A 27,444-nucleotide genomic window follows, 5' to 3' on the forward strand; every position below is an offset into this window, starting at 1 on the left:
GATCAACCTTGTACACTTCAGGCAAAGTCAAATTTCACTTCGACACACGTCGCGAATGTCAAACCCAAACGCTGTCTTAATAATAATAAAGACTACACAAGATAGGCGTAAAAATCATTTATATAAAAGTAGATTATCTTGTGATGGTGCACAGAAAACAAGAAAATACAAAGCTCCATTTGTTAAAGTGCTTCAGTAATTTACACATAAAAGCCCTGGTGGTGATGGTTAAAAAAGAAATTCAGCCTACCTACTAAAAGTTTACACTGCTCTTTCATCAAGCTGGAATAACCAACTTTGAATAGAGCAGATCACATTCCAGACTTCTACAGTTTGACACCTACTAGAAACATGAACAGACTTGTGACTGTTTGAATTCCTGACATGAATTCACCTGAAGTCATTCTGTAGAACAAAGAATAAAACTATCATGACAATTATGTAAAAGTAACAATACTGCTTAAAAGGATTTGACAGTTCAGTCCTATATACAGCACACAAACATAACTGGACTGTCAATCAAATAAACTCCACTAACAGGGGACTGTTCAGTTTATAAAGAAACAAAGGGTTGATTACAGAGGGGATAAAATGTCAGAACTAACCCACAAAACAACCACCTTTGTGCTTCAAGTGCTCAACAGTGGACAGAACATTCAATGTTTAAACCTAGAGTGGTTGAGTGAAGTGCCACAAACGTGCAAACAGAAAAGAAAGAGGTGCCTGTCAAGGAGTCTACAATAGCAGGGGGAAAAAACAGAAGTAAAACAAGTAAAACATTTAAGAGGATTTAAACCCAGCACTGGTTCTGGGCATTCTGCTTGCTCCCTTGCAGCAGGCGCAGACTCTGGTCCTCTACCATGTTCTCATCCCATTCGTAACAGTGATTGACTCGAGCACAGCTCAGCGAGCATTCCAGCTCCCCGCGGATCTGTGTATAGTGCTCGATCAGAGCAGCGAGGTTCTCAAACTCAATGTGGCACTTCTGTGAAAAGAAGGAACAAATAGGATGAATGCCACATAGCTACAAGATGAAAGTGTGTACACACACACACACACACACACACACAGATGAACTCTCTCAGAGGCAAAGCTGAAGGTGAGATGTGGATCATGAAAGACTAGCACACCTCAAGGAAACATTTTCCTCTGGAGGTTTTTATAGCCAAATTGACCACGGCGGAGGGGAAGCGTATAAGAAGAGACTGAACGTTGGGCTTCTTGGGGTGGGAACACAGCAGGTACGAGCCAAGAACATCCTCAGCAAGCAATGAAGAACTGCTGTCACTACAACATCAAAACACAGATTCCCAAATTACGACCCGCAGTCTAGATCTCGGGTTCATTCATTACCATTGTAAAAACTAACTTCTACAAACCTAAGCAACATGCACAATTCTGCCAATGCTATAGAGTTGTTAAGATTATAGAGTTCTTTAGATGTAATCACTTCCCTCTATCCACTTGCTTTCATCTCTGATATCTTACTTTTAAGTCTGATTGGATCAATTATAATGATAACATGGAATGTTAGATATCTATCTCTATAAGACACCACTATAGAAATACAGCCATGATGTCAACTCTTTAAATAACATTTTGATTACAATAACAAAGTTATTGCATGTGTCCTGATGGCAGTATTAGTAATAGCTCTAAGGATCATGTATCCATTTTTGGGCATCACTTATTTCATCATTCACTCACTTCATCTGACTTTGGCCCATATCTTCACCAACAAACTAATGTGGACTGAAGCAAGTGAACTGAAGAACATGTGATAATCTGCTTGTTCACAGAAATCAATTTGTGTGTGCATGTCAACATGATGACCAAATGGCAGGTTGAACTTTCCACACATGAGAATTTCCATAGTTTGCGAGGACACTTCACCTAGAGATGCCATCCCAGCTCCACACGGCGTGAGCCAGTGCTTCTTCTGTTTCGGCCAAGCTTGGGGCACGTACCCTGCTTACTGCTATACTGTCCTGCCCCTTGCCTGATACACCCACACACCACACACACCACACACACTTCATTAGCTGTTTTTAAAAAAATTGAATTTAGCAAAATTGGATTATTTTCCAATTGTGTTCCGAATCAAGTCTTTAAAAAAGTATTTATGCACCTTTGCAAATAAAAGTTAGGAAACAACTGGAGGAAACAGGCAAGTACTGTGTTAAAGTGGCATAAGACACCAGTGATGAAATCAAGGATGTCCGTGAATCCCAGAACTCCCCTCGCCCGTTACCAACCCGCTGTGCCAGGAAGAATGGCCAGTCAGTGAGTCAGGCAGCATTACCTAAGGAATTCTTTCACTTTTGACAGTGTTCTTTGAACACTTGTCCCACCTTGTGGAGCATTCAGCCGGTCCTGTAGGTGGCGCTGTTTCAAAGCTGTACAGGTAAAGGAGCGATAAGCCCCTGAACGCAGCACCTTGTCTCTCATGGCCTTCTTGCGTACAAGTGTAGGCGAGATGGGAAAAACATCATCTGGACTGCTAATAACCTCAGTGATGGGATTAGGGGACGCCTGAAATCACAAGTTCCACCAGGTACCTATTTATAAGCATCATTAAACCCATAACCATGTCTCTAGCATTTTAGATTGGTACATTAATCATGTCAACAATACACAAACTTTTTTGCCAAATTCACAAAGCTATTTTGTAGAGACCAATAACTTTCTTAGCTAACGCTGTGACCTGTGGCGTGGGGAGCAGTTGGCCCTGGTTAGGCGCCCTGCGGAAGGACACGAGGGCACTGACGCTGAGCGGGAAGCCGTGATTGAGAAGGGAGGGAGCGCGGGCGGGCTTCCTCGTGGAGGACTCCACATGCCCGTCTTCTGGATGCTTCCGCAGATAAAACAGCTGGAAGCAACGGCACAGCAGCAGGTTCAGGAACTGGGCCTTGGATACAGAACCACACACACACACACACACACACACACACACACTATTTTACAGTAGCCTAGAGGTAAAGATGTGGCATCTAGCTGTGTGGAGACGTACTGCTCTGGCGTGCCGGGCCTTGAAGAGGTGACAGTAGAGCTGTGCGTCGGAGTTGCCAGGGTTGTGTGCCACAAAGGCGAACTGTGCGTCTGAGGGGTGAGCGATGGAGAGGGAGACCCTGTGCAGTGCATGGGCCATCAGAAGAGTCTGGAGAGACACGGGGCATCAGGACACCTGAAGACCATCATGGTCAGGGAGCAGTCTGCGTCATCGGATAGACCTTACCGTCTCATCCTCATTATAGACCTTCACTCCTTTGATGGAGAATTTCAGGGAGACAGACCGCCTTCGTTTGGATTTCTACAAAGAGTAGTGGAACACCGAGTGTTATTGAATAAGAATGCACGCACACGCACGCACCCACCCACCCACACAACGAGCGTGACTGTAGAAATGACTGATGGAAGCAGCGTGCACCTGTTACACCACAATTACCTTGAGAGATTTCAGCTGTGTGTACAATTGTTGCATTTGGTCATCCAGACAACAGTCATCAACAGGAAAGGAGCCAATGTACTACAGAAAAGAAATCCAGAATCAGTGACTGTTCACGTCTCTACCAAAAAAGAATGTTCTGTGACAAATAAAATATGCCAACTGAGAAATTAAAACCTTGGCGTGTGCCATAAACCTGTATTTTGTCCAAACTCTACCTCAGCCGATCTTGTGATAGTCCCATCCTCTCTGACTGGGGTCTCGCCCATTTTAGCTTGACCTGCTCACTTGTTGAGGCTTGAAAATGTCAGGCGCTCACAAAAGTCTTTTTCTCTCTCTTCTCAGAGTTTAATAGTCAAGCACAGAGATCAACTGGCGAGGAATTCCGTGGTGTCTAGTCGACAGCCTCAACGCAGCTGACCTAGCCTGCTGAAGTTTAAAAGAAAGTTTTCGGAATTATAATCTACTGAATATGGTTTAGCGCAAATGAACCTTTCCATTATTTTGAAGAAACATTTTATTAGTTATATTTTAAGACACGTTTACCATATACTCCACTATTCAGAAAATTCAATTGTTAGGCTGCACATATCGGCAGTGTCCCGTATAAATAATCAATAACTTCGTCTTTGTTTTTAACATTTAAATAAAACATTGGAGAAAAAAAACAAAACTTGAGCGGTCTTAAAGTAAGCCTACAATTAAGTGCAAGTTCTTTTTTACCGATTGTTATACATTTCTTTACTTTCACATACAACAAAGAAAGCTTTAAATTGTAGTTATTCTACTGAAGCGTTAAGCACTTCCTCCGCCAATACTTCTGAACGTGTCTAACTACAGACGAGTTTCTACATGCTCAACCTCTTCGACAAGTAAAAAAACTACATAATTTCTTTACTAAACTGCCCGACATTTAATCATGTCATTTAATTGTCCTAACACCGCTAAAACTTTTAGCCTTGGTTTTCAATCCTTGCGCAACATTTGGACCATGCGATAAAACTAATCTGAGCAAAACACGCCCGTATTGTATAGTGGTTAAATTCCCCTCACAAGTATCGGTTGGGGCACCTTACGTCTTTTAAGTTCCTCCAAAGAAAATCACATGTGCAACTGCTCTTTACAGCAAATAAAACAAACTATAAACACTTACGATCAATAATTCACTCTACTCAACATGCCTTGCCACACGCCGCCCGACGCTGAGCCTCCTGAGTGCGAAGGTCTGACTCACTCACCTTATCGTGTTGGCCCCGCCCCCTTTACCTGCCGTACAGACCCGCATTCAAATGATCGACTTACTGCCTTCCAGGGGGGAAAACCAAACCATTAGGCTACTCAAACCTCAGGTTAATGGAGGACTGTTTTGGATTGTTTCACTAATGGTTAAAAATGTAGGGAGGCAATGCAACGATCCGTTAAACCATAACCGACATGTAAATGTGTCCTGACTCAGGCAGTTCCTCCTATGCAGGACACAGGCTGAACTTCCGACGTGCTTTGACAAGATGAGTAATGCGTGACTTGGTGGTGGGTGTAGAGCGTCTCAGGAGGGGCCATTTCTAAGAGGTCGAATTCCACCCCTGTGGGACACCCGAATCAACCGCTACAGCATGTTGCCCCAGCACCCCTAACGGTATGCGTTTCCAACATGGCGATGACCTTATTTGGGCTGTGCATTTGGTTTCCTGTGGAACTACGTTTCCCAGGATAATCAAACGTAAAAGACGATCAACCCTTTGGAGTACAAATATAGTCACTTTATTAAGGACTACAGAAAAGCATATCAGTTACATACATGCAGGTCACGTGTAGTGCTCATCAAATGAGGTCGAACTCCCTGACTACTGCTGGGTTGCTGGGAGCTGGATAGTGTTCAGCTCACTTTGACTTTTGGAGGGTTTGTCTTTAATGTTTCTTTAACTGCACAAAATAAGTTTTATTTAAAACATCCACCTTCATATTATATAGTAAACAAAGTCAAAAACAAAGTAAAAAAGTTGCTCTTCTGTATGAACGGCTGCATAACATGATTTACTGGCCGATTCATACAGACTTTGTCTGCAAAAAGCTAGTGATGCTAGACACGGTAATCAATAACGTTATCTACCATCTTCAGTTTAACATACAAAGGAGCTGACCGAATCACTGCTATTTTCTTACATTTCTAGGTAATTTCACAAAATGACATGTCTTCTTTAAGAAATATATATATCTAATAACGTGAACACTGCAGCGGAGAACACTTTGAAATATGAACCTGAATGAAAGTAGGCTATGATAACTGAAATTTAGGTCTCTATACCAAGACAATTGAGTTTGAAATCATCTCTTTGCACTGTCAAGAGAGATTATGATGGCACCATCTAAACAACAGACTTCTAAAGGATGCATCCAAAACAATGCGAACAAAGTATTTTCAGCACTCAACACCTTTGTCATAAAAATAAATGGAAAACAAGATAACCTAAAACTGCCTCTGAGCACTACAGTAGACTGACTTTAAGGGGAAAATGCTTAAGATTTTCATCTAATGGGAGAACAATGACGCTACTCAAATAAAACGCCCAAAAACTAATCGCAAAGCACTGCAGTTTGAGAAGCTACAGTCGCCCGTTCACCAGCCAGTGACCACGGCTCATTTCTTTGCCCGGAGGGACTTCCGCGAAGCAGTCTTAGACTTCACGGCAGAAGACGCAGCTTGCTTCTTAGCTGGTGACTTCTTTGGTGACGGTCGCTTGGACACCCTGCTCGTCATCTTTTTGACAACGGGGGTTTTGAGTGTGCGGGCAGGGGCAGCTTTCTTGATGGGTGTGGCTTTAGCAGGCGCCGCTTTCTTGGTGGGCGTGGCTTTAGCAGGCGCCGCTTTCTTCTGGGGCGTGGCTTTAGCGGGTGGCAATGCCTTCCTGGAAGATGCAGCTTTAGTAGCTGCAGGGACCTTCCTGGCCGATGCGGCAGGCTTCTTAGCAGGTTTTCTACTGCTAGCTCTGGCTTTCTTTCTGGCTGGGGGCTGGCGGCCTCTAGGTGCAGGCCTTTTCTGAGCTCTGTGATGAGTAAAACAAAAACGAGCAATTGTGATTTTGTCAAGAACAACAAGCTGTCTTCATCACCTTTGTTTTACAGCAACAACAGAACTCATTTGAACTGATGAATTAGAACGTTCCTATGCATCCCTTGGAATGGGTTCGCATTTATGTCGATGATAATAATAATAAAGAAACGTAAAAGAATGTAGTAACTTGGTAGGTGAATTTGGCCACCATTGTCCTGACCTCTTAGGAGGAGGGGGCTCCTCGTCCGATGATTCTTCCTCCTCATCTTCGTCGTCATCATCATCGTCTTCATCATCAGACTCTTCATCGCTGTCAGAGGCCTGGTTCTTCTTCTTCTGTTGTTGGATCCTTCTTTCTTCCTTCTGTTTGAGTTTTTCCATCATTTCTGGAATCAGTACCCCTGGACTACAAAGGGAAACAGAAGCAGTTATGACACACAGCGACAACACAGGTGCACACACATGCATTACCTCCCCCTCCTTCAAAGTTGGGTTGCCAGATTTTCACTAAATATGTGAGTAATTGAGAGCTTAATCACATACCTGTTACTCAAGAACTCAAGGAGGGGAATGTAGCTCCAGTGAGTTTGGTAGCAAGTGTGTACCTGGGATAATAGGGGTAGCCGAGTTGGTAGCGAGTGTGTACCTGGGATAATAGGGGTAGCCGAGTTGGTAGCAAGTGTGTACCTGGGATAATAGGGGTAGCCGAGTTGGTAGCAAGTGTGTACCTGGGATAATAGGGGTAGCCGAGTTGGTAGCAAATGTGTACCTGGGATAATAGGGGTAGCTGAGTTGGTAGCGAGTGTGTACCTGGGATAATAGGGGTAGCCGAGTTGGTAGCAAGTGTGTACCTGGGATAATAGGGGTAGCCGAGTTGGTAGCAAATGTGTACCTGGGATAATAGGGGTAGCTGAGTTGGTAGCAAATGTGTACCTGGGATAATAGGGGTAGCCGAGTTGGTAGCAAATGTGTACCTGGGATAATAGGGGTAGCTGAGTTGGTAGCGAGTGTGTACCTGGGATAACGGGTAGATGAGTTAGTAGCTAGTGTGTACCTGGAATAACGGGTAGCCGAGTTGGTAGCGAGTGTGTACCTGGGGTTATAGGGGTAGTTGAGTTGGTAGTGAGTGTGTACCTGGGGTAATAGGGGTAGCTGAGTTAGTAGCGAGTGTGTACGTGGGATAATAAAGGTAGCGAGTGTGTACGTGGGGTAATAGGGGTAGCGAGTGTGTACAGTACCTGGGGTAATAGGGGTAGCTGAGTTGGTAGTGAGTGTGTACCTGGGGTAATACGGATAGCTGAGTTGGTAGCGAGTGTGTACCTGGGGTAATAGGGGTAGCTGAGTTGGTAGCGAGTGTGTACCTGGGGTAATAGGGGTAGCTGAGTTGGTAGCGAGTGTGTACCTGGGGTAATAGGGGTAGCTGAGTTGGTAGCGAGTGTGTACCTGGGGTAATAGGGGTAGCTGAGTTGGTAGGTCCCACTGAGTCCATGACCAGTGATCTGCTCCATCCAGCCCATCATCTTGCATCGCTGCAGGGTTCTCTTCAGGTTTGCCACTACAGAGAGAGTTGTCAATACGGCCCTTACGCATTTACAACTGTACATGCGATGGGCTAACAAGTTATGAGGCGCTCACAGAGGAGATAGATGTTCTTGTCCTTGGAGCTCTCCACGAGGAACTTGCGCAGAGTGCTAATACTGCAGCACTTGGGCTCGTTCATGGCCGTGATGGCCGCCACGACGGCGTCTTCCAGGAGACCTCCACCCAGCAGCACCTTGTTCCCAGACCTTTTCAGCTGGTCCACGAGAACGGTTTCAAGAAAGAAAAAAAAAGTTCCTCAAATTAAATGTCGCAGGTTAGCTACAGACAAACCACAGTGTACAAGTAATGTGAGATCAGTAGTCAAGTTCTGCTTTGAAGCAAACTAATAATTGCTGGACAGGACAACTAGGTAATCAAATACCGTTTAGATGGTATAGGGGAAGTTAACTGCCACCTCTTACATGTATGACAAGTACCATAGCAACAGTGAACTTTCCTGGCTTCACCTTTATATCAACAGTAGTTAACACTGATATTAGCTTCTTGTTAGCATGCTACTGAAGCGGCAAGGTTGCCCTTATGCCCCAACAGTTGCCATGGTTATTGAACATTAGCCCATGATGTAGCCAAGGAGACAGAAACCATGCTATGATATTTGTTCTCTCTTACAGTAGAAGGCATGTCTTACACAAAACTAATCATCTTGTGACTCACCAAAAAGTCAGTTTGATAGAGATAGAACAGAGACACACAGTACAGAGTTTGCATACACAGGGGCCGTACACAAAGCCCAAAAATGTCAGTATAAATGAAGTTCTTTGAATAAGAATAATTAGGTTAGAACAGAGTATTCAGTGACTATCCTTCATAAACCAAAGAACGAGAATGTCTTCTACAGATGTCCTTTTTGCTTAAAAGGTCTCAAACTGGACAAAGCCCTCACAACTATCAGAAAAGACCCAGACATGACATCTTATAAGAATCAATGGGAGCAAGGGGTTTGAGGTAGAGGACCTGGAAGGTTCCGGATGCGCCTTTCCCTGTGATTTGCTCCAGGAATCCCTTCTCCACAGCCCTCTGCAGACAGTTCTTCAGCACGTCAGGCCTGAAAGACACACAAACAGGCACCAGTCAAGCCTCAGTTTGACCCCTGACCCCAACCCCACTCCCTGGGTGTCCTTGCTGCACCATGGCCGGCGGGAGGGTGTCGTGTCTTTTCCTGACCTGTTCTCCACGTTGAGCTGTGGGAAGTGCTGCTCTAGATATTTCTTGATGAGGATGTAGGAGGCTTCTTTGGGCTCGCAGAGACGCGTCATGATCAGCGGCAGGGCCTCGCCCAGCGTGCCCTTTATTCCCGCCGTGGCCGAGGGCTTCTGCCAACCAAAATGATCAGGCATCACAACAGCAACATCTCACATCGCCACTTTATGGCCAATCAAAAGGCCCCATTAGACAGCCAGCAACATGCCATGTGTGCACATGCCATGCAGACGATGGACTAAAAAAAACAAAGCAAAGCAGCAGTCACAGTGAAAGCGATCCAAGAGATATCTGGTCACCCTTTGAACTTTACCTTGGAGTTGGTAGGTACCTTCCCAATGGTAAAACTTCCAGAGAAACCTTTGCCTTTAAGCTGGAAAGGAAAATTGACAAAAATGATATGAACTACTTCACTCCAACAGCGACCGACTATCTTGATTCAATTCCTCAAAATTTACGTTAACCTACTGTCATACAGTTCGAAAATATCTTGAGACTTATTTGATTTTTCGATTAACTTGTCTTGATTATTATGTTGCTTATTTGAACAACAATTATCTTGAGTATGAGAAAAAACACTATATAAAAAATATGTATTACCGATGCACAAGTGAGATAAAGTGCATGTACACCACGTCTGTGACCTCCATAACACACCCCTGCTCCCACGAGCCCCAGGTCACCTGTTTGACGGCTCCTTTCTCCACCAGCCGCTTCAGGGCTCTCTTGTACAAGCTCTTTGTGCGTTTGTCCATTTCCATAGTGGAGTACTTTTTCGTCACGTACTTCATAATTGTGAAAATGGAGGCGCCAGATCGATCTTTGCAGTTCTGAGAAACAAATGGTGTTTGTATGGTGGAAATTCATGAAAGTGATGGGCTACATGAAGGAGAAAACTCCATATGTAGTTCATGGATATCACTGAGTTTTCTGTAACACTTTACTGGGCACACTTCAACTTACAAATCACACTAAGCTAAAACATGAACTAGAGTGAGCTCTGCTGATCATAAATACTGCCCACACAAAGCATAAAGCTACCTGAATAGCATCCAGGAGGATTTCTTCAACTTTGGGCTGAGAGAGAGAGACGGTTTTCGGGGTAACGGCGAGTTTGCTGGCCGACATGGTGGCCCAAGCTGGGATGGTCCGTTTTAGTTTCTTCCCTTTCTCTTCAGCCACCTCCCTGAGAGGACACAACCTCAGTCAGAACAACACACAAGCAGGACAAACTCAGAGTCAGACATGCCACCAGCACCACCACTAGGATTTGAACTCTGACACAAACAGTACTCACATCCTTCTTACTCTTTGGTTAACTCGGCTACAGAATAAAAAAAAAAAAAACCCAAACCAAACAAAAATCTGCGATTTTATTTGACTTTCTGCTTGCTTGGTCTTTCTGAGAAAAAGTGATTCCCGGGGCAAACCGCTGTTAAGTGTTTAAAAAGTCCCTTAAGTGAAGCAAAGTCCCTTTGGACTTGGAGACATTGCACACAAGTGATGAAGCTTCATCTCCCGACACTAGATCAGATCCTTCTGCCCCAAACCCTGAACCTCACCATAAACTACTCACTCTTTTTTGGAGACATCCTTCTTTTTCTTCTTCTTGCCCTGATCCTCTGCTCCCCCACTCTCTGATTTCTCTGCCTCGGTGGGCTTCTCTTCATCTTCTCCCTCTTTATTGTTCACCGGGGCACCATCGTCAGTCTTTTCTTCTGCCTCTCCCTCAGGGGTGGCTGGAGCAGGTGCCTCCTGTCCCTCCGCTACAGAGCTGGACTCCCCGGAACTGACTTTAGGCTCTAGAAGAAGACCCAGACAGCACGTGTATGTGTATCAGAGCAAGACATGGACCACAACACGTTATTTATATTATGTAGTTGATTAACGCTCTACATTTCTAAAAGTGTGAATCTATAATATGGAGCTTTTGTGCTTGTAATTGTAAGTGCAGAGAAGCCATTCTGTGAATTTAGATTCTTGAGCAAATTAAGTTATACGTTTGATATGTGGCCTGTCAGCAACATGGTGACAGGACAGATCAGATCAGATTTAATGCGCCAGTCAAAAGCTGAATCTGAGCTGTCAGGACACACATGGAGGGGGGGGGGGGGGGACTCTGCTGCTCCTGCAGACCCCCCTCTGGGTCACAGGCTACTCACAGGTGGAGAACAGGCCGTACCTTTCTCAGGTGCTGCTGCTGGGGTTGGGTCCTCTTTGGGTGGGGCCCCGGCAGAACGGCGAATAGGCATGACTGTAGGCTACAAGTGAAACATGTGGAACGTCCTCAAAATAAATGTCAGTAAGAAAAAAAGGGTTCTTTGCTGCAAAACCAGTGCAGACAATATGCGTTTTTAAAGACTTCACTAACTGAAGAATGTTAAGCCTACAACCATTCTAAGAAGCTACAACTGTTAGCTAATAATTTATATTACTGGACGTACGTAAACGTGTGTTTGTTAACCCAATTATAGAAACATTTTGTATTTTTTATTTATTATAAAAAGGGAGTTGGCACTGGTTGTGTTGTTGCATGACACGTGCAAGGTTTAGTCTACATGAACTAAATAAGGAGTTGAGCGAGCTCGTGCCCAATCTCCGCGGAAGAGGACGCCTGCTACTGACTCGGCCATAACACGGCTGCATTTCATTACTATTAAAACATCATTCATTCCACGTAGGTGTCCGCATGTATTAAATACAACACAGTAAGACTGGAAACTGTTCCCTAGTGCAAAGCGTGGCACAAAAAAGAAAACCTTGCAGTTATGTTCATGACGCAAAATGCTAGAAGTTTGCAAAAGAACATCCTGGGCACAAATCGAATATAGCCATTTTGTCCATTGCCTCTACACAGTAATGGCGCTTGCATTGGACTGATGGTAAATGCATGTAGTTGAAACACCAATGAACGACGAGGAAACGGTGGCTGAAAATGTCTCTGCATTACTGCAATGTTGTGACCGTTCCGTGATGCAAATTTCTAAACCAAGCATTTGTTTTCGTACCTTGATGCACTTGATTTATCAGTTGAAGTAAATTCACCTCTTCTTTGTTCGGAATTCTCTGTGTTTACGTGCCCCTCCCCCTTCCTACGTCCACGTAGAAACGTAAGAGACGCGTCGGGCGGATCCTTTGTCAGCGCTCGTGAAAAAAATAGAAAAAAACCGTTTAAAAAACATAATGAATTACCAACAACATTAAATTACAAACATGCAAATCCATGCAAAATATATGTTATTTTAATACTGAGTATCAACGACAGCATTATTATTCTGTACAGTCAAATTGCATTAAAAACTAAAAACTACCAGAGTAACATACAAACAGCTATGTACCGTGGAGGTGTTGAATTGCAACATAATGGAGAAATAATAATAATCATGTCTTACAAAAATGAAGTGATTTTGCACGGGATTAAGATTCAGCCTTGAAAATTAAGGAGTTGAAGCAGAATGTTATTTATTATTGCAAGATTATGTATTGGACTAAATACAAAGAATTAAATTTAAATTTAGTTTAAAGCGTTCCAGTTAGCTACATTTTTTACTGTTCACACAAAAAGTTAACCCAGCTTCTCTACGTTTGGACGCAACACTGCTCTCCGACGGTCATCAATAGCGTCAATTTATTAATATTTCCACAAGAGGGCGGTGTTCCTCAATCTGCGAACAACTTCTCAGCCTAGGTTTTTTTCTGACCAACTTTGACACATCCATAACGTCGCTATGAATAAGTTGATTGAATAAAGGACACGTCATCATGATGTAAAATCTGTAATGTTAATGTTAAAAAAATGTTAATGTTAAATTTAATGTTTAACAACATCCTGTATGTTTTAGTGTGGTGATGTACATATTAGTAATGACTAGTGGTTGTTTGGTGCCAGTGGTTGTTTTAACATGTTACAACGCATAAACTCATTTTCTCAGTGAGAATATACATTTTGGAATACTTATGCAATATTTTTCAGCAATAACTGTCATTGCCAGAGCCTATGTGTTCTGTGAGAAGATCTTTGAAAGATTTGGACAAGAGTGAAAAGGCTTGATTGCAGAGCAACAATAACACAAACACACACACAAAAGAAAAGAAGACGAGAAATAAGCTCCTTGCTGGGCTCCAGCGTGCTTGCAGCACCCACGCCTGCTCTCACAGTCTTTCACTTCCTGCAAGTGCCACTTCCTCATGCAAACCCCCATTCGACATGTACAAACAGCCGCCCTGCAATAACACCCAGACAATCGCCACACGGAGAGAGCAACACTCCGTTTTGGGTTCGGCCCATGTCAGGCTGATCAGAAGAGGCGTAGCAGGACTCGTGCCTTCTGTCTGCTGCCAAAAGTAGACTTCATGTATAGGCTCTGGGATTACTGCAGTTACCATGCCAACATGAACCTTCATCTCTTCAGAGGACCAGTGTGGGGTTGCCTTGGAGACACAAAAGTGCACAGAATCAGGCCTTGTTGTGGAATTTTATCACGAGCCATTCAGTTCAAATAGTTATAAAGATTCTGGTTTTATTGTTCCTGCATGGCCTCTTGATAGGTATGTTGGCTATGCTTAAACAAAACCTGTGCTACTATTATGAATGTCACTTGTCAATACTAGTCGAAGTTTAATGGCTGCTTACAATATTCTAGAGGCCCGTAAGTGTCATAATGTAATTAAATGAATAATGCAAAATAGATGGATGCAGCTATGTTATATAAAGACATGTGGTGTGGAGTTTTGCAATCAAAAAACCTTAACAGTGATTTTAGGTGTGAAAATAGCTATGTGATGAAACAGCAGGTCAGTGCAGGAGTTGGACAGATTTCAAAAGATATTTAAGATATCAGCTCATAGCAACAATGTGATCTGTTTAAAAGAGAAAGGAAATCACTCTATTGAAGCTAACACACATGCAAATTCAAATAACTTGTCACATTATGAAGTCAGAATGTAGTTAGCTCTTGGGTTTTTAGGAAGAAAGCTCCTCGAATGAAGGCGAATCATCGTGTAGTGATGGAGGCAGTGGATGCATGACTGGAGGGTGGTGTGTAAACTTCACTAACACCATTCAGGACCTCTGTACACACACGAGAGTCTCCAGAGCCACGCATGTTCTGGTCAATAGGAAAAGTATCAGTTCACATGGGAATAGTGAGCAATGAAAGGATTGACCATGTGCTGGAGTGTGTCTGTGTCAGAGGTGAACCAGCATCGCAGCTCAGAGATTGAGTGGCACTACCCACAGTATTGTGCTTCAGGCTGTTTTCCCAGAAGGACGCTGTGATGAGGGCTGAATTTATCATGAATTTATCATCGCCTTATGTTTCGCTTTATTTATTCATCATCAGCCATTGTTCATTGACAGTTATGATTAAAAAAAAATTAAAGTGCTCTGGATTTGTGGTAGGATTACACTCTGCAATGCTAAACATTTTCTCTAGCTAAAGTTACAAAATTGAGACAAGATTTTGGGTGGAATAAAGCCAGCCACACAAGTGTCATTCATCAGGGCCGAGCGCTAATGTCCATAATTAAAGCCCTGAGGGCGGAGAATGAATTTTCTTCACTCTTTCTTTGTGAGAAGTGTCACTGCGCAGAGGACCACAATGTACAGATCCAGAACTGTTCTTGTTTTCAGCTGCACAAGACACAAAATAAGAGCTGATTTCCAAGAAAAACCATCAAAGACAATATGGCGGTTTTCTGTTTCTGCTTCCACATTAAAATTCAAATGTTCGTTCTCTATACATCCACATACGACTACCTCCGGGCTGTTGTAGAAGTTCCCAGCAGCTTGGTGACGGCCACAGATGGTGCCTCTCCTGCTTAAGGACGATGACTAAATGTTGGACTGTTTTACATGATTTTTTGGCCTTAGTCTCGGTGGAGGCTTCTATCTGAAAACGAGAAAAAAAAGAAAGAGAAAAAAACACACCCACGCATGTTCTCCACCCACGATTGCTGCCCTACACCTCTCCTCTCTCTGTGTGTTTGTGTTTGTGTAGATGTGTGTGTGTGTGTGTGTGTGTGTGTGTGTCTGTGTGAAAGAGAGAGAGAGAGAGAGAGAGAGAGAGAGAGAGAGAGAGAGAGACTGAGAGAGTAAGAGAGAACCAGAGGCAGAAGTCAGGTACTGACTAACAACACTGAGTGGTGCTACCAGGGAATGTGAGAACATTGGTGTCTGTGCATGTGCATGCGTGTGCGTGTGTGTGTGTGTGTGTGTGTGTGTGTGTAAAACGTTCAGTATGAGGTAAACCTGCACGTTGGTGCACTTCCTCTTTTGAACATGGATTTTGTTGTCACTTTCAGTTCTGTGTTCTCTCCGTCTCCCACTGCCCCCCCACTCATCTGCTGTCTGTCGATGACCATCACACACTGTTCCACTCTCTCTGTGCTTCTCTGTCTCGTAGCTTGAGCTCTTGACTCAGGGAATCTGGGCTTCAAAGTCTTGCCAGTCTCCTTCCACCCTGCTCTCTCTCCTTCTCTCTCTCTCTCTCTCTCTCTCTCTCTCTCTCTCTCTCTCTCTCTCTCTCTCTCTCTCTCTCTCTCTCTCTCTCTCTGCATTTGACTTGGTACTGTCTCCGCCGTCATCTACACGCATTTGCATGAATGACGTTGTGTATTTCCTTCATCAGTAAAGCCTGACAACTGAAGCTGAACCAGAAGAGGAACAGGCCCTCACCAGGAGAGGGCGGGACCCTCCAAACACAGCCCCCCACCGTCCTCGCCGGGCCTCCTGCGCTGCTCCCTGCTCTCCTCCTGCTGGTGGAAACTGACGGGTGGAAAGTTCGACTTTTCCAACAGGTGCTGAGCTCCAGTGAGTAACCTGCAATGGTTTCGTCTCAATGTACTTTGTGTTGTAGCCACACTGAAACCGCTAGATGGGCTGTTGTGATAGGGAATCCCTTCACAAGCCTGGTGGTTTGACTGGAGGGAGATTAGCATTTCAGAGAAGAGGTGTGAGATACGTCGGTGCTGGGATATTTTTGGGTTGTTCCTTTGCTACTGTCTGTCGGGCAGAGAACTTTAACTGTTCAAACATAGGTGTGGGAAGATGACGACAGGATGCAAATGTGACAGGAACATGGCTACATGTTGTTTTGTAGCCATGTGCAACAGTGCAACATGGCTACATGTAATTTTGAACTAGTTCATGTGTGAGGTGTCTGGGTTAGATTTCTGCTGTAATGTGGTTTTTGTGTGGTAACACACACTAAAATGGAAAGAGGACGTTTGCTCTCATTTTGGTGATGGGATTGCAGAGCACAAAAGTTCTCACAGGTAGTTTCTGTTTTATTCTCCACATCATTAAAGACCCTCTCGGCATCTCGACTTACTCAGCACGTGCAGCTTTGAGCAGAAGGGGGACTGGAGATCAGACTTTACCGGAGAGGGAGATCAGACTTTAACGGAGAGGGAGACAGAGAACAAATGAAAGCAGACGAAACGGATCACAGTTCATAGAACAGAAAACTACAGGTGCGGCAGGATTTTAAAGAGCTGCTTTAGATGAGCAGTCATAGTACCTCAGTCTGAAATGCCTTCATACACCAGGAGCACAAACGTGTGAGATATGAAGGACTCACCTTCTCTACCACAGCCAACAGGGAGGCGTCAGAGCTAGCTAGGGCTTCAGGATATCTTGGGTAACTGTAGGCAAAACTACGTGTAAAGGCTGAATAACAATGTTATTGTTATTGTTGTTGTTGTTGTTGTTGTTGTTGTTGGTCTCTGAGGAAAGTTTGGTTTCCAGTGAAGCTTACAACAAGTGCAAATCCTAATCAACCATATGTCAGTGTCAAGAATATAATATTACATAAAAAAAACAAAAAAATCAGAAAATGCTAGTAGAGGGTGGTCATTAGAGATATTAGTTACAAACAAGAAATCAGCTCTGGTATATATTGCAGGTTTGACAAAGTACATTCATAAATCACAGATTTTTTTACTATCCAATTAATAAATATTATTAATTATTAAAACATTGTCTAAATATACAGTAAAATAAGTTTTAGAAATTGCACAAAAGTATTTGATTAATTTAGATAAGTATTAAACATGCTATCAGAACCTTATGGCTATATTGATGGCAGTTTGGAAGTTGGCTAAGATGTATAGGTGTATAGGTGTGTGTGCATGTGTTCTAGTGTGTGTGTGTGTGTGTGTGTGTGTGTGTGTGCGTGTGTGCACATAACAGTATGCATTAACCTGCGTCTGCTCTAATGGTGAAATGGCCCCTGTGCCTTGTTCACCACAGTGTTGAGTCATAGTCACACTCTGGACTGACTCTGATTACATCGCTATGTTTCTGCCATATGCAAATAGCATCTGTATGTTTACTGTAAATGGGAGATTCTATTAGCCTTACCGCTCGTGTTCTCAGATGTCTTCCTGGTTCTGCACTTCAGTGTACTTTCATTATAAATTCATAGTAGGAGACGTCTCTGTTTCACACAATCTGTTGTGCAGAACAGCCCAGTTAATTTGGCACTTTAGTTATTCTTGCCAGACTGTAATGTGTCATCAACAAGCATTTTCTAATCACCACTACCTGTCCTGAAGCTCTATATGACAACAAAAAATCGTGATCTGATATTTTGCACATTTTGTTTTGTGAACCTCCCCTCTTCTGGGTGGTGGTACTGACTCTCTGCAACACATCACACATAATACAATCTAGTGCTTCTTTTGTAAACCCGGTTTCCCATCACCTGCATTCCTGTTCATACGGGGAGGAGGGTGTATGTGTGTGTGGGGTGTGTGTGTGTGTGTGTATTTGATCCGGTGTAGCAGAGACCTGATAGAACCATGTTTCCTTTCATAGGTAATTAGCAGGCGCCTTCTCCTGCCGTCACGAGGGCGGCGTTACCATGGCAACTGGCAAGCAGGGCTTTGTGAGAGATGCTGTGTCTCAGCACTTGGTCTCGGCGCAGAGAGACGGAGACATGCGCCTCCAGGCCCCTCTGGCTGCCATGTACATCCACGCGGTGCCCGGCCTGCCCGCGGTGCCCCTGCCTCTGCCGATGATGTGCACCAGTCCCGCCGTGCCGTTTCTCACGCTGCACGTGTCCGGCGGGGCGGCGGGGCGGCAGCAGAAGCCCGAGGCGGCGGCCGTCTCGGCCCGGCCCAAAGCCGCGGGCAAGCACGTGTGCCTGCACTGTGGCCGGGACTGCCTGAAGCCCAGCGTGCTGGAGAAACACCTCCGCTGTCACACGGGCGAGCGGCCGTACCCCTGCCTCACCTGCGGCATCTCCTTCAAGACGCAGAGTAACCTCTACAAGCACAAGCGCACCCAAGCCCACGCGCGCCTCTGCAGCCAATCAGGGAAGGGCACGTTTAGCAGTCAGGACAGCACGGAGAGCTCCAGAGAGACCTGCCCTTCGCCGGAGATACCGAGCGAAGATCAGACCGGCGGCGATGCAAGCGATGGCACGGGCACCGTGCTGTCCACTCAGCTCGACCCGGCGGACGGGAGGACACGGGCCGAGACCGAGAAGGCTCTACGGCGAGCTTCAGCGGCTGCGCCCGATGCGTTACTGGAACGTGGACAGCAGGAATCCCTGAACCTGGTGGAGCAGTTACGGCCTGAAGGGGTAAATGAGGCCTCTTCCACCCCGAAGGAACGCCCACCCAAAGCTCCATCGACGCCAAACCGCACGCCTCTCCAGAGACAGGAGGCTGTCGTGCCCAAGCTGTCCCGAGGGAACACTCAAAGTCACGGCAGCACCGACTCGGGCTTCAGCGACGGCAGTGAACCTCACCTCACCTCCAGTCCCAGGTCGTCCTTACACGACCCCAGCATGGAAGCTTTGGCCGAGTCCAGCATGGAGCTTCAGGAACCTGGACGCTCCAGGGAGGCATCGGACGTGACCTGCGACGACGACGACGACAAAAGCAAAGTGTCCGTTCAGGAGAAGCGGAAGTTGGAGGAGCACATCTTGAAGCTCATATCTGACAACAGCGTGTTAGTGGATGACAAACACCTGCTAAACGTGCGCCCGAGGAAGACCGTGCTGTCGAAACAAGGCAGCATCGACCTGCCCATGCCTTACACTTACAAAGACTCCTTCCATTTCGAGATGAGGAGCAGTAAACACCGAGTGTCCAGTTCTCCCCAAGACAGAAGAGGTCGGGCCTTCTACAGTTCCGTACCCACACAGTGCTCCGACAGCTTGGACCATGCCCCGCTGACCCGAAGCAGCTCTCTGCCCTTCGGCATGGCCATTCAGAACAGCGAGAGGACGGCGTCTCCACACCAAGGAGACAACGTCCCGCTGAGCAGGAGATGCAGCGCAGGGAGCATTTGTACATTTAAGTCAGTGGATCAACGTCCCCCCGGCCATCGTCTGCTGGTCAGACAGTCGGCGGTGGACTGTCTGACCGGGGCGGAGATCTCGGCCGTGGAGAGAGGCAGCCACAGCAGCCTCGGCTCCGACGGAGACTGTGCAGACGCCTCCGCCGAGTCGGCCGGCAAAAGGTGCCGCAGAAAGAAATCGGAGAAGTTCGCTTACAACAAGTGGTACATGTACGGCGGCGGGACGTTCAAGAAGCTCTACGACACGCAGACGGGGAGCTTGGGGAAGAGCAGGACGGCGCCGCTCAGCGTGGAGCAGACGGAAAGCCAGGGTGTCCAAACGGGCCTGCAGCGAGAAAGCAGCGCTACCGTGTCTTCCTGCACCGCCTCAAGTCTGCCCCCTGCTGGTGCAGCGCACCCAGCACGCACCAGCAGTCAGCTTATTTCCTCCTATGTACAAAGTCAGCTGATTAACCAATCAGCCCAGCCGTCGCAGTCTGGACAGGCCAATCAGAATACAGCCTCAAACGCCGATTCGAGCTGTGAGACGGGCTGCGTAAAAGGAACGGAGGAAAAACCCAAAGGGCTGGAAATGCAGCCATCACATCTGATCCCTTCAGAGAGGAAAAAGCAGAAAACGGAAGGCGACCACCATTGTGTGCTGACTGAAAACACAGACGCACCGGCGAAGCAGCAGTGCGCATTAACTTCCGGAAACCTCCGCACGCGTGAAGTAAAGTATCAGTCCTTACAGTCAGAGTGCGGTGACCTGTATCAAAGGTCAAGTGCAACAGGAGTGCAAAAAGACACCAGGTCAAACGTTCACAGGCAGGGCAGTCTCACCAGCCCGCCAGCTTCTACCCAGAGGCAGATCCTGTTTAAGAGGCACAGCTCTCCCGTCTTTGTGTCCAGTGAGAGTGGGACATCAGCGTGTTCCTCTGCTCTTCAGGTCAGGCCCAGCTTCCTACCCATGTACCAGCTCAAGATCCCGTGTTTCACAGATGGAGCTTCAGGTACTCATCTTCCCAATCCTCCTGTGCCAAAACCATCTTCGTGCAGCCGCCAGCCTGCCCAACAGGGTGGACATGAAGCAGGCTCTCCATCCGTCCCACCGAGCCAGACCTCTGCGGCAGCCGCCACTCTTGGACAAGAGCATCAAGGTACATCTCTTGCATGCAGAAGGCAGGGGGCTATCGCATTAGGAAAAGCACAGACACTGCATCAGTCTAGTAGTTACACGTCCATCATTCCTGCGACGCCTACGCTAGCCTCTTCCACCCCGCAGAGCAAACCTGTTCACACGGCTGCGCAGAAGCAGAGCACACCACATACCGTCCACAACACGTCGTCAGGGCCTTCATCGTCAGTCCTGAGTCAGCCCTGTCAAATTTTCACACCCTCGAGACAGAATCAATCTGTCACTGTTAGCACAACACCCAGCACAGTCTCACTGCAGAGTCATTCCTCTACATTAGCCAAAACGTGCCAAATTGGTACCGCAACCGTAGCATCAGTAGTACACAGCAGTCCTGCCACATCTGTAGTTATCTCGAAGAAGCCACTGGACACACACTCATCAGTGTGTCAAAGCCCGACGGACAGTTCCTCTCTGAGGACAAGTCACGCTGAACACCAGGGAGGCCAGTTTGAGGACAGGGTGTTACTGAATGACTCATTGCAGTCTCTGGCTCAGGACACGTTTTATGTGCGAACAGCAGACCTCCAGATTGTCATGCAGCTCATATCAGACGAGCAGTTAGCACTGATAGAACCACAGATCGAAACACAGGACTTTAAACTAGATGGAAGTCATTCTTTTCTCCACCAGGATTCAGAAACCTCGCAGCCAGACATAGTCCAAACAAGCGCTTCACAGGAAATACACAAACAATGCTCAGACCAAACCATGACAAAACCGTGTGTATCAGAGGCTAACACAAAAAGGAGTGCGTTCGGCAAAGCTCAGGATGTAACACCACTGTCAGCTGTAGTGACACAGCGGCAACAAAGCAGTGAGAGCTCCAAAGACGATTACGGCAGATGGCCTGAAAACATTTACTTAACAAAAACAGGGCCAGAGGGGGTTATTTCAAGGCTGCACTCAAAGACAGCGCGTTGTCCTCCATCTCCACCAGACAGCCGGGCGAACACGTTAGGACAGCACTGTAAAACACATGAGGCGACACACCTGGAGGCTACAGGGAGCGGCATTACCGTTACATCACACTCCAAACAAAGTCCTGGTGTGGAAGCTCCTCCAGCAGACACGCCTACCACCAAACTAGGGGCCGAGCTCCAGCCCCGCGGCTCAGCAGCTCACGGCCCGAGGAAGGTCTCCATGTCCGGAGAAAGGGAGCATAGTAGCAGAGGCACCACGGGAGGTCCAGGATCTGTCCACATGCCTCTGGAGTCTCTTAGCAGGCCTGTAGTATCCACAGAGAGGACACCTATGTCATTCAAGGAGAAAGGTTCATTTTGGCCAGACATCCCTGTTTCATCTGACACATCCCAACTGGAAGACTGCCAGCCTATTCAAACGACAGCAGGGCAGCAAAAGTCGTGCCGTCTTCTATCAGGCACGACTGTGGCTGCCGAAGGAGAGGCGGTCCAGGCCCAAGCAGAAGCGACATGTCTCTCGGGAGGCCTGCTGCCCCGGCTCGCCCCCCTCGCCACTGCTGCAAGCCAACGGCAGCACAAAGCCCGCCAGTCGTCGTGCTCCAGCCCTGCTGTGGAGAGAACCAGTGGATCAGGAAACGCACCGGCCCCAGTGGCGGCCCAACACCAGGCCTTATATCCCACAGGTGCACGTGGAGGGGACGAGTCCCAGCCGAGTGGTGAGGCGCAGAGAAACGAAACCCGCGGTTCAGGCCAGGTGTCCGGACAACAGTTACCCCAGCAAGCCTGCTGGGCTCAGCGTGCTGCGGTTGTGCGGAGTACCAGTGAGCAAGGCAAGGTGCTGACGGCTAGGACTGCACACGTGATCGGGGCTCATTTCAGTCCACATACACCAGTGTCCAAAGGGACTTGGGAGGACAGGACTACATTTGGAGAGACAACCGGTGGAGTGGGCCGTGTTAATCCGGGTCCTTGCACAGGTAAGCACTGAAGTTTCTTTACCACAGTTTAGGATCGATGCTTGCAGAATGTCTATAAAACGGGGCCCATTTCTGGATGCGGAGGGCACTACCGTGGTCCAATTGCTCGTGAACATTTTGCATCCATTTTCATATTTCATAAATTCTGTTTATCAGGACAGAAGATAAAAAACTAACATTATACATGCTTATTACTCCTTATTCTCACCATGTGATCAGATGTGCACCTGATCACTAAATCTGATCACTAAATGTGGATATATGTATTCCCTAAACATGACTGCATTTACCCACAAGGTGGAGACAGCTGATAAGTATTAGTCTTGCTTTGCTAAAACAAACAAGCACAAATCCAAATCTCAAGCACAACCAGTAATCTTGTTGACTTTAAAATACTGATTATCGTGTAATACTAAATATATTTTCTGAAATGCCCCTTTATTTTATAGTATTTATTGTATAGTAAATTGTCTAGATAAATGATTCAGACTAGTTTCATGAAAGCCACACAATGCACACAATAAATGCGTCAGACTTTCTGATATAATTTAAATGCTCCCTGACAACTTTATTTGCAAGCGATTTTTTTTTTAAATCCAAGACCATCAACTGAATCTAATTCATTCCAAGACAAAACAGTATTCATATATTATTCAGTTCAGGGTTAATATTCTAAGTAATATAACAGATGTGTTATTATGAAGGTGGATTTCAGAGTTCAGTTTATTTGTTTCAGAGTCTGAATTTATTTAAATCTGTCCAAATCATATTTATGTCCATCTTTAATGATCAGACTTTTAAAAGGACAGCAGGGACTTCAAATGACATGATTTTGAGTCTACTGACCTCTCTGGTCAGTAGATCTACTAGGAGGTTTGTGAGGAGGTTTATCTGGTTTATTATTACATCCTTTGTGATTAATAGTTTCATTACATTCTTTTTCTTTTTCCTTTGCTTTCTTTGCTGACATGCCCCTCTTCTGATTATTCACAGTCATTCAATATCAGGAAAACCTTTATGTCCTGACAGCAGTGATTGTGCCCTATGGCACTCTAAAGAGATTCCCTTTCAATAGGTCAGAGGTCACAAGAATTAGTCACAATAACAAATATGGGAAAGGTCAAAGGTCAATCAGACAGACCCAGAATAAACAAAATGTCTCCTTATCCTGATAAGCCTGGTTTGTAAAAACATTCTTCAATCTGGGCCAGGGGTTTGAAGCTGATCGTTTCAGAAGATCTGCTTCAGTTCAACAGCAAACAGCAACCTCCTTACATTTAGGGTCTTCCTGTATTTCTTAACTGTTCACATTTACCTTTTTTAGGAATCTTTAATTGATGTAATATTTTCCAGGGAGGAACGGGGGGTGGGGGTGGGGGGGGAGCAATAGCTTTTGGTGGTCTCCAGAAATATAGTCCCCTTCCGAGTCCTGTGGAGCACAAATCTAGGAGTTATGCGAATTTTACGCCACTCTCCAATCCAGACGAATGACATATGATCTGAAATCCAAACGCAGCCTCTTCTTCTTCAAGCAGCGCTGCACAGAGTAACGGGCAAAGGTTCAGCCAAACCAAACACACCCTGGAGCGCCTGACCAATTGTTTTTCATCAAGACAATTATTTTAATATCTGCAGTGTATTGGGCCTCATGTCCATCTGTGTGTAGGTATAAATTGTGAAGCTGTTATTATGTTTTTGTCATTTGATGCCTTTGTGCAGTTTTTTTTCGGTAAGCCATACGGTCCAGGAGAATCAATATCTAGAAGACCAACATTACACTTCTTGCTCTAAATGTTTAATTGTTTTTAAAACATTCGTTTGCAATTTAATTTAGGCAACAACGTAAAAGAATATCTCTAAACTTCATAAACTGTTTTCAGTATTCATAACAGTTTTAAATGGTTTTAGGATGATTTTATAAAATTAATTACAGGGTACAAATTTATCAAAACAGATTTCCACAGGGGATCTTTCCAGTTAATAATTTTTCTATCACATATAACTCTAAAACCGGCATTTGACAAAAACAATCAAACCATAAACTTCTGTGAAAGCAGAGTAAAATGTTTTTAAACGTATCACAGCAGTATTCCAATATGCCTTTAATTTAAACAAAGGTGTGTCTATCTGTGTGACTTACATAGGTCATAATGTTTTTTTTTTGTATGTTTAACAGTAAACTCTCACAGTGAACTATCAGTCTGCTAGAGCTATGTGCTTCTTTTTTGTAAAGTGGGTGGTACTAAAAATAAATTTTTAGTCTTAACCATCAGGCTAATTACAATTCTGCATGTCCCAGCTCTAGCCAGGTAACAACGTTTTGGTTCTTGGAATCCAGTCTTCATAGCATATGCACACTGAAATCCCTGAGGGAATCTCTGAGACAAGCCGAGACCTAGCTTCAGCGGCAGAACTCTGCAAGCTGTGGAAAGCTCTCTCTGTCCTACAAAACAACTGCTATTCATTTATCGTTCTTCCCCTCAGGGCCTTGGCTGGGTGGTTCTCTCCATAGCCCGCTGCTCTCCTGGGAGTCTGGGACAGGGTTCCAGGGGTGGGTCCCCCAGGAACCCAAGACTGGAGAAGAAGACATCAAAAGAGAGGTGAGTGAACAGAGAGCGCAGGTAGCAGAGAGGGGTAGGAAGGAGGGATTCTTCAGCTTGAATAGCCACATGTATGGCACACACTATATCAACAATTAAACTTCCAACAACAGGAAGTGGTTTCCTAGATAGATATTAAACCAAATATAGGAGAATATGGCAATGTCAAGCAGCATTGGGAGTCATTTCTGAGCTTATGGTGAGGATTGGAACTAAATTGCCAAAAGTGTTTCTTCAGAAGTTTCAATATGTTAATGTCCTGTAAATTAAAAACGTTTAAAGGATTTATATTAAAGTTACTGGAGAAGTGTGAATTTTCAGGATGGGAAATCTAAAGAATACAAAAGCTAATTGGGCAAGATCATTTATTTGTTCATTTGTTCTTAAATTGTATGTCTGTCTATGGTTATTTGTGCTTCTTGGTAAATGTTTAACTTGCAAAACACTAGGTAATGACATTGACTCCTGTAGTTTAGTAGTAGTCTGACTCAAGGGTATCTTGAATTCTGGCCTATCTGTACTATTACCTAGGATGAATTCTGTGATCAAATGCAAAACACTTTGTAAGTTGCTCTGGATAAGAGCATCTGCTAAATGCTGTAAATGTACATTTAGGTCACACTGTAACTTATATAAGGCATAACTTAAACCTCTATTCCAAACAGGGGACAACAGACACTCCTGAAGTCAACCAGATGGCAGTGAACCCAGATGTACACCTCACCCAGTCTGTGACTAATGTCTGTCACAACACTTTACAGCCTGCGCAGTTTGACATATCTGGTGTTCCACACAATTACGCGCCAACTCTGTGTGGACCAACTTGTCTTTCACACGATGTTCCTGCTCTTTGTCAAAGGGAGGTTGTTTCTCTTACCAACCCGGAGCAAGTCAGAGTTAGTGGCGGTTCCAGTGTAAAAGTTGTTCAAGAATTCATCAGCCAGAGCACAGAGGAGGGGTGTGACAGTGTTCCTTCAGGATGCCAGGAGAGGTTTACATCAGTGCCCTCAGGTCAACATCACCCAACACCTGGACATTCTTCCTCAGAAAATGTCATTCACAAGGACGTTCAAAAAGAATCTTATGTGATGAACTTTGCTACTCAAAGTCATTCACAGATATCAGAACACCATAGGGATAGGGCAACAGAATCCAGTGTGTCAACAGAGCCCTGCGTGACATTATCACCTTCTAACACTGCAACCTGTGGGGCAATAAACACAATGCCCAAAGAGCCCAGGTCTCCATGTCCCGATCGAGGTACCAGCTTTTCTACACCCACTAAACTGGACACACATACCAATGCTCAAGATCCTCATACATCACAGTGTCATTTAGGTGGAAGCTACTTGGATGAAGAGGGGACGTCCAGCAGTAGTGATGATGAGGGAAAATTGGTGATTGAACTTGAGTGAAGGCACACGCAGGTGCCAGTGCTTTTATGTGCCTTGAGCTCCATATCAGTTTTGTTCTCTCATGAAATCTAATTTCTACATTCTTGTGCCAACACCCACCTGCAAATGCACCTGTGCAATGATTCATGCAGCACTGTACACATGCAGCACTGTATAGTTTTGCCCACTATATTATTAGAGCGTCTGGGTGAGTGTTGCACTGTGAGCACACAGGAATGCATTCTGCTCCCGGCCCCTTGTGTGCGATTCAAACTTACTCAACCACAGGAAACAGGAAGCAAATGCATGGATCTACATTCCAATGGTCAAATATCAGCCAGCAGTACATTAAAGATGACATGGATTTGAATATTCAACACATTAAAGATGACATGGATTTGAATATTCAGCACATTAAAATTACATAGATTTGAATATTCAGCACATTAAAGATGACATGGATTTGAATATTCAGCAGACCAGTAGCCTAAAGCAGTCAGGCAGCCATTACTATCTCTCTTTGCCATTTCTTGTCACTTGCTTTGTTTTAACAGGTTGCTGTTGAATATCAGTAAATTAGGCAAATGTATGAAAATGTGTATTCTAATAATGTGATCAGCATTGATTTATGCTTTGAATAAAATACACAGTACATAACCTGGCATTTTAAGCATTATTTTAAGCAACTATCAACTGAAGGATCTTGTTGAGAATGTACAGTACATCTAGTCCTGTGGAGTGCCAGCTTCAGACCTCCTTCATGCATAT

At 45.2% G+C, this 27,444-nt stretch overlaps 3 protein-coding genes across 5 annotated transcripts; 1 reads left to right on the forward strand and 2 right to left on the reverse strand.

The window, feature by feature from the left end:
* Positions 1-102: 102 nt before the first annotated feature.
* Positions 103-4,898, reverse strand: sh2d5 (SH2 domain containing 5). 2 transcript variants are annotated; one of them, XM_077006817.1, is made up of 10 exons: positions 4,599-4,898; positions 3,664-3,871; positions 3,446-3,526; positions 3,236-3,310; positions 3,011-3,157; positions 2,705-2,908; positions 2,352-2,532; positions 1,894-1,999; positions 1,131-1,287; positions 103-985 (listed from the first exon to the last, which is right to left on the reverse strand). In XM_077006817.1, exons 2-10 carry the CDS (start codon positions 3,712-3,714, stop codon positions 791-793), a joined length of 1,197 nt encoding a protein of 398 aa, XP_076862932.1. In that variant the 5' UTR covers positions 3,715-3,871; positions 4,599-4,898; the 3' UTR covers positions 103-790. The 2 variants fall into 2 exon arrangements, with proteins under 2 accessions (XP_076862932.1, XP_076862922.1); XM_077006807.1 differs by having other exon boundaries at positions 3,664-3,874.
* Positions 4,899-5,190: 292 nt separating this feature from the next.
* Positions 5,191-12,443, reverse strand: hp1bp3 (heterochromatin protein 1, binding protein 3). The gene is made up of 12 exons (XM_077006851.1): positions 12,308-12,443; positions 11,482-11,560; positions 10,876-11,101; positions 10,341-10,485; positions 9,983-10,129; positions 9,613-9,672; positions 9,264-9,412; positions 9,054-9,144; positions 8,133-8,292; positions 7,941-8,052; positions 6,718-6,903; positions 5,191-6,489 (listed from the first exon to the last, which is right to left on the reverse strand). Exons 2-12 carry the CDS (start codon positions 11,549-11,551, stop codon positions 6,084-6,086), a joined length of 1,752 nt encoding a protein of 583 aa, XP_076862966.1. The 5' UTR covers positions 11,552-11,560; positions 12,308-12,443; the 3' UTR covers positions 5,191-6,083.
* A 3,084-nt stretch (positions 12,444-15,527) lies between these two features.
* znf831 (zinc finger protein 831) lies at positions 15,528-27,316 on the forward strand. Of its 2 annotated transcripts, none has more exons than XM_077006829.1 (4): positions 15,528-16,110; positions 18,118-22,682; positions 25,167-25,282; positions 25,948-27,316. In XM_077006829.1, exons 2-4 carry the CDS (start codon positions 18,164-18,166, stop codon positions 26,695-26,697), a joined length of 5,385 nt encoding a protein of 1,794 aa, XP_076862944.1. In that variant the 5' UTR covers positions 15,528-16,110; positions 18,118-18,163; the 3' UTR covers positions 26,698-27,316. The 2 variants fall into 2 exon arrangements, with proteins under 2 accessions (XP_076862944.1, XP_076862953.1); XM_077006838.1 differs by having other exon boundaries at positions 15,528-16,097.
* The last annotated feature ends 128 nt before the right edge of the window (positions 27,317-27,444 follow it).

Source organism: Brachyhypopomus gauderio, chromosome 1, assembly GCF_052324685.1.
Source record: "Brachyhypopomus gauderio isolate BG-103 chromosome 1, BGAUD_0.2, whole genome shotgun sequence".
Classification (NCBI taxonomy): domain Eukaryota; kingdom Metazoa; phylum Chordata; class Actinopteri; order Gymnotiformes; family Hypopomidae; genus Brachyhypopomus; species Brachyhypopomus gauderio.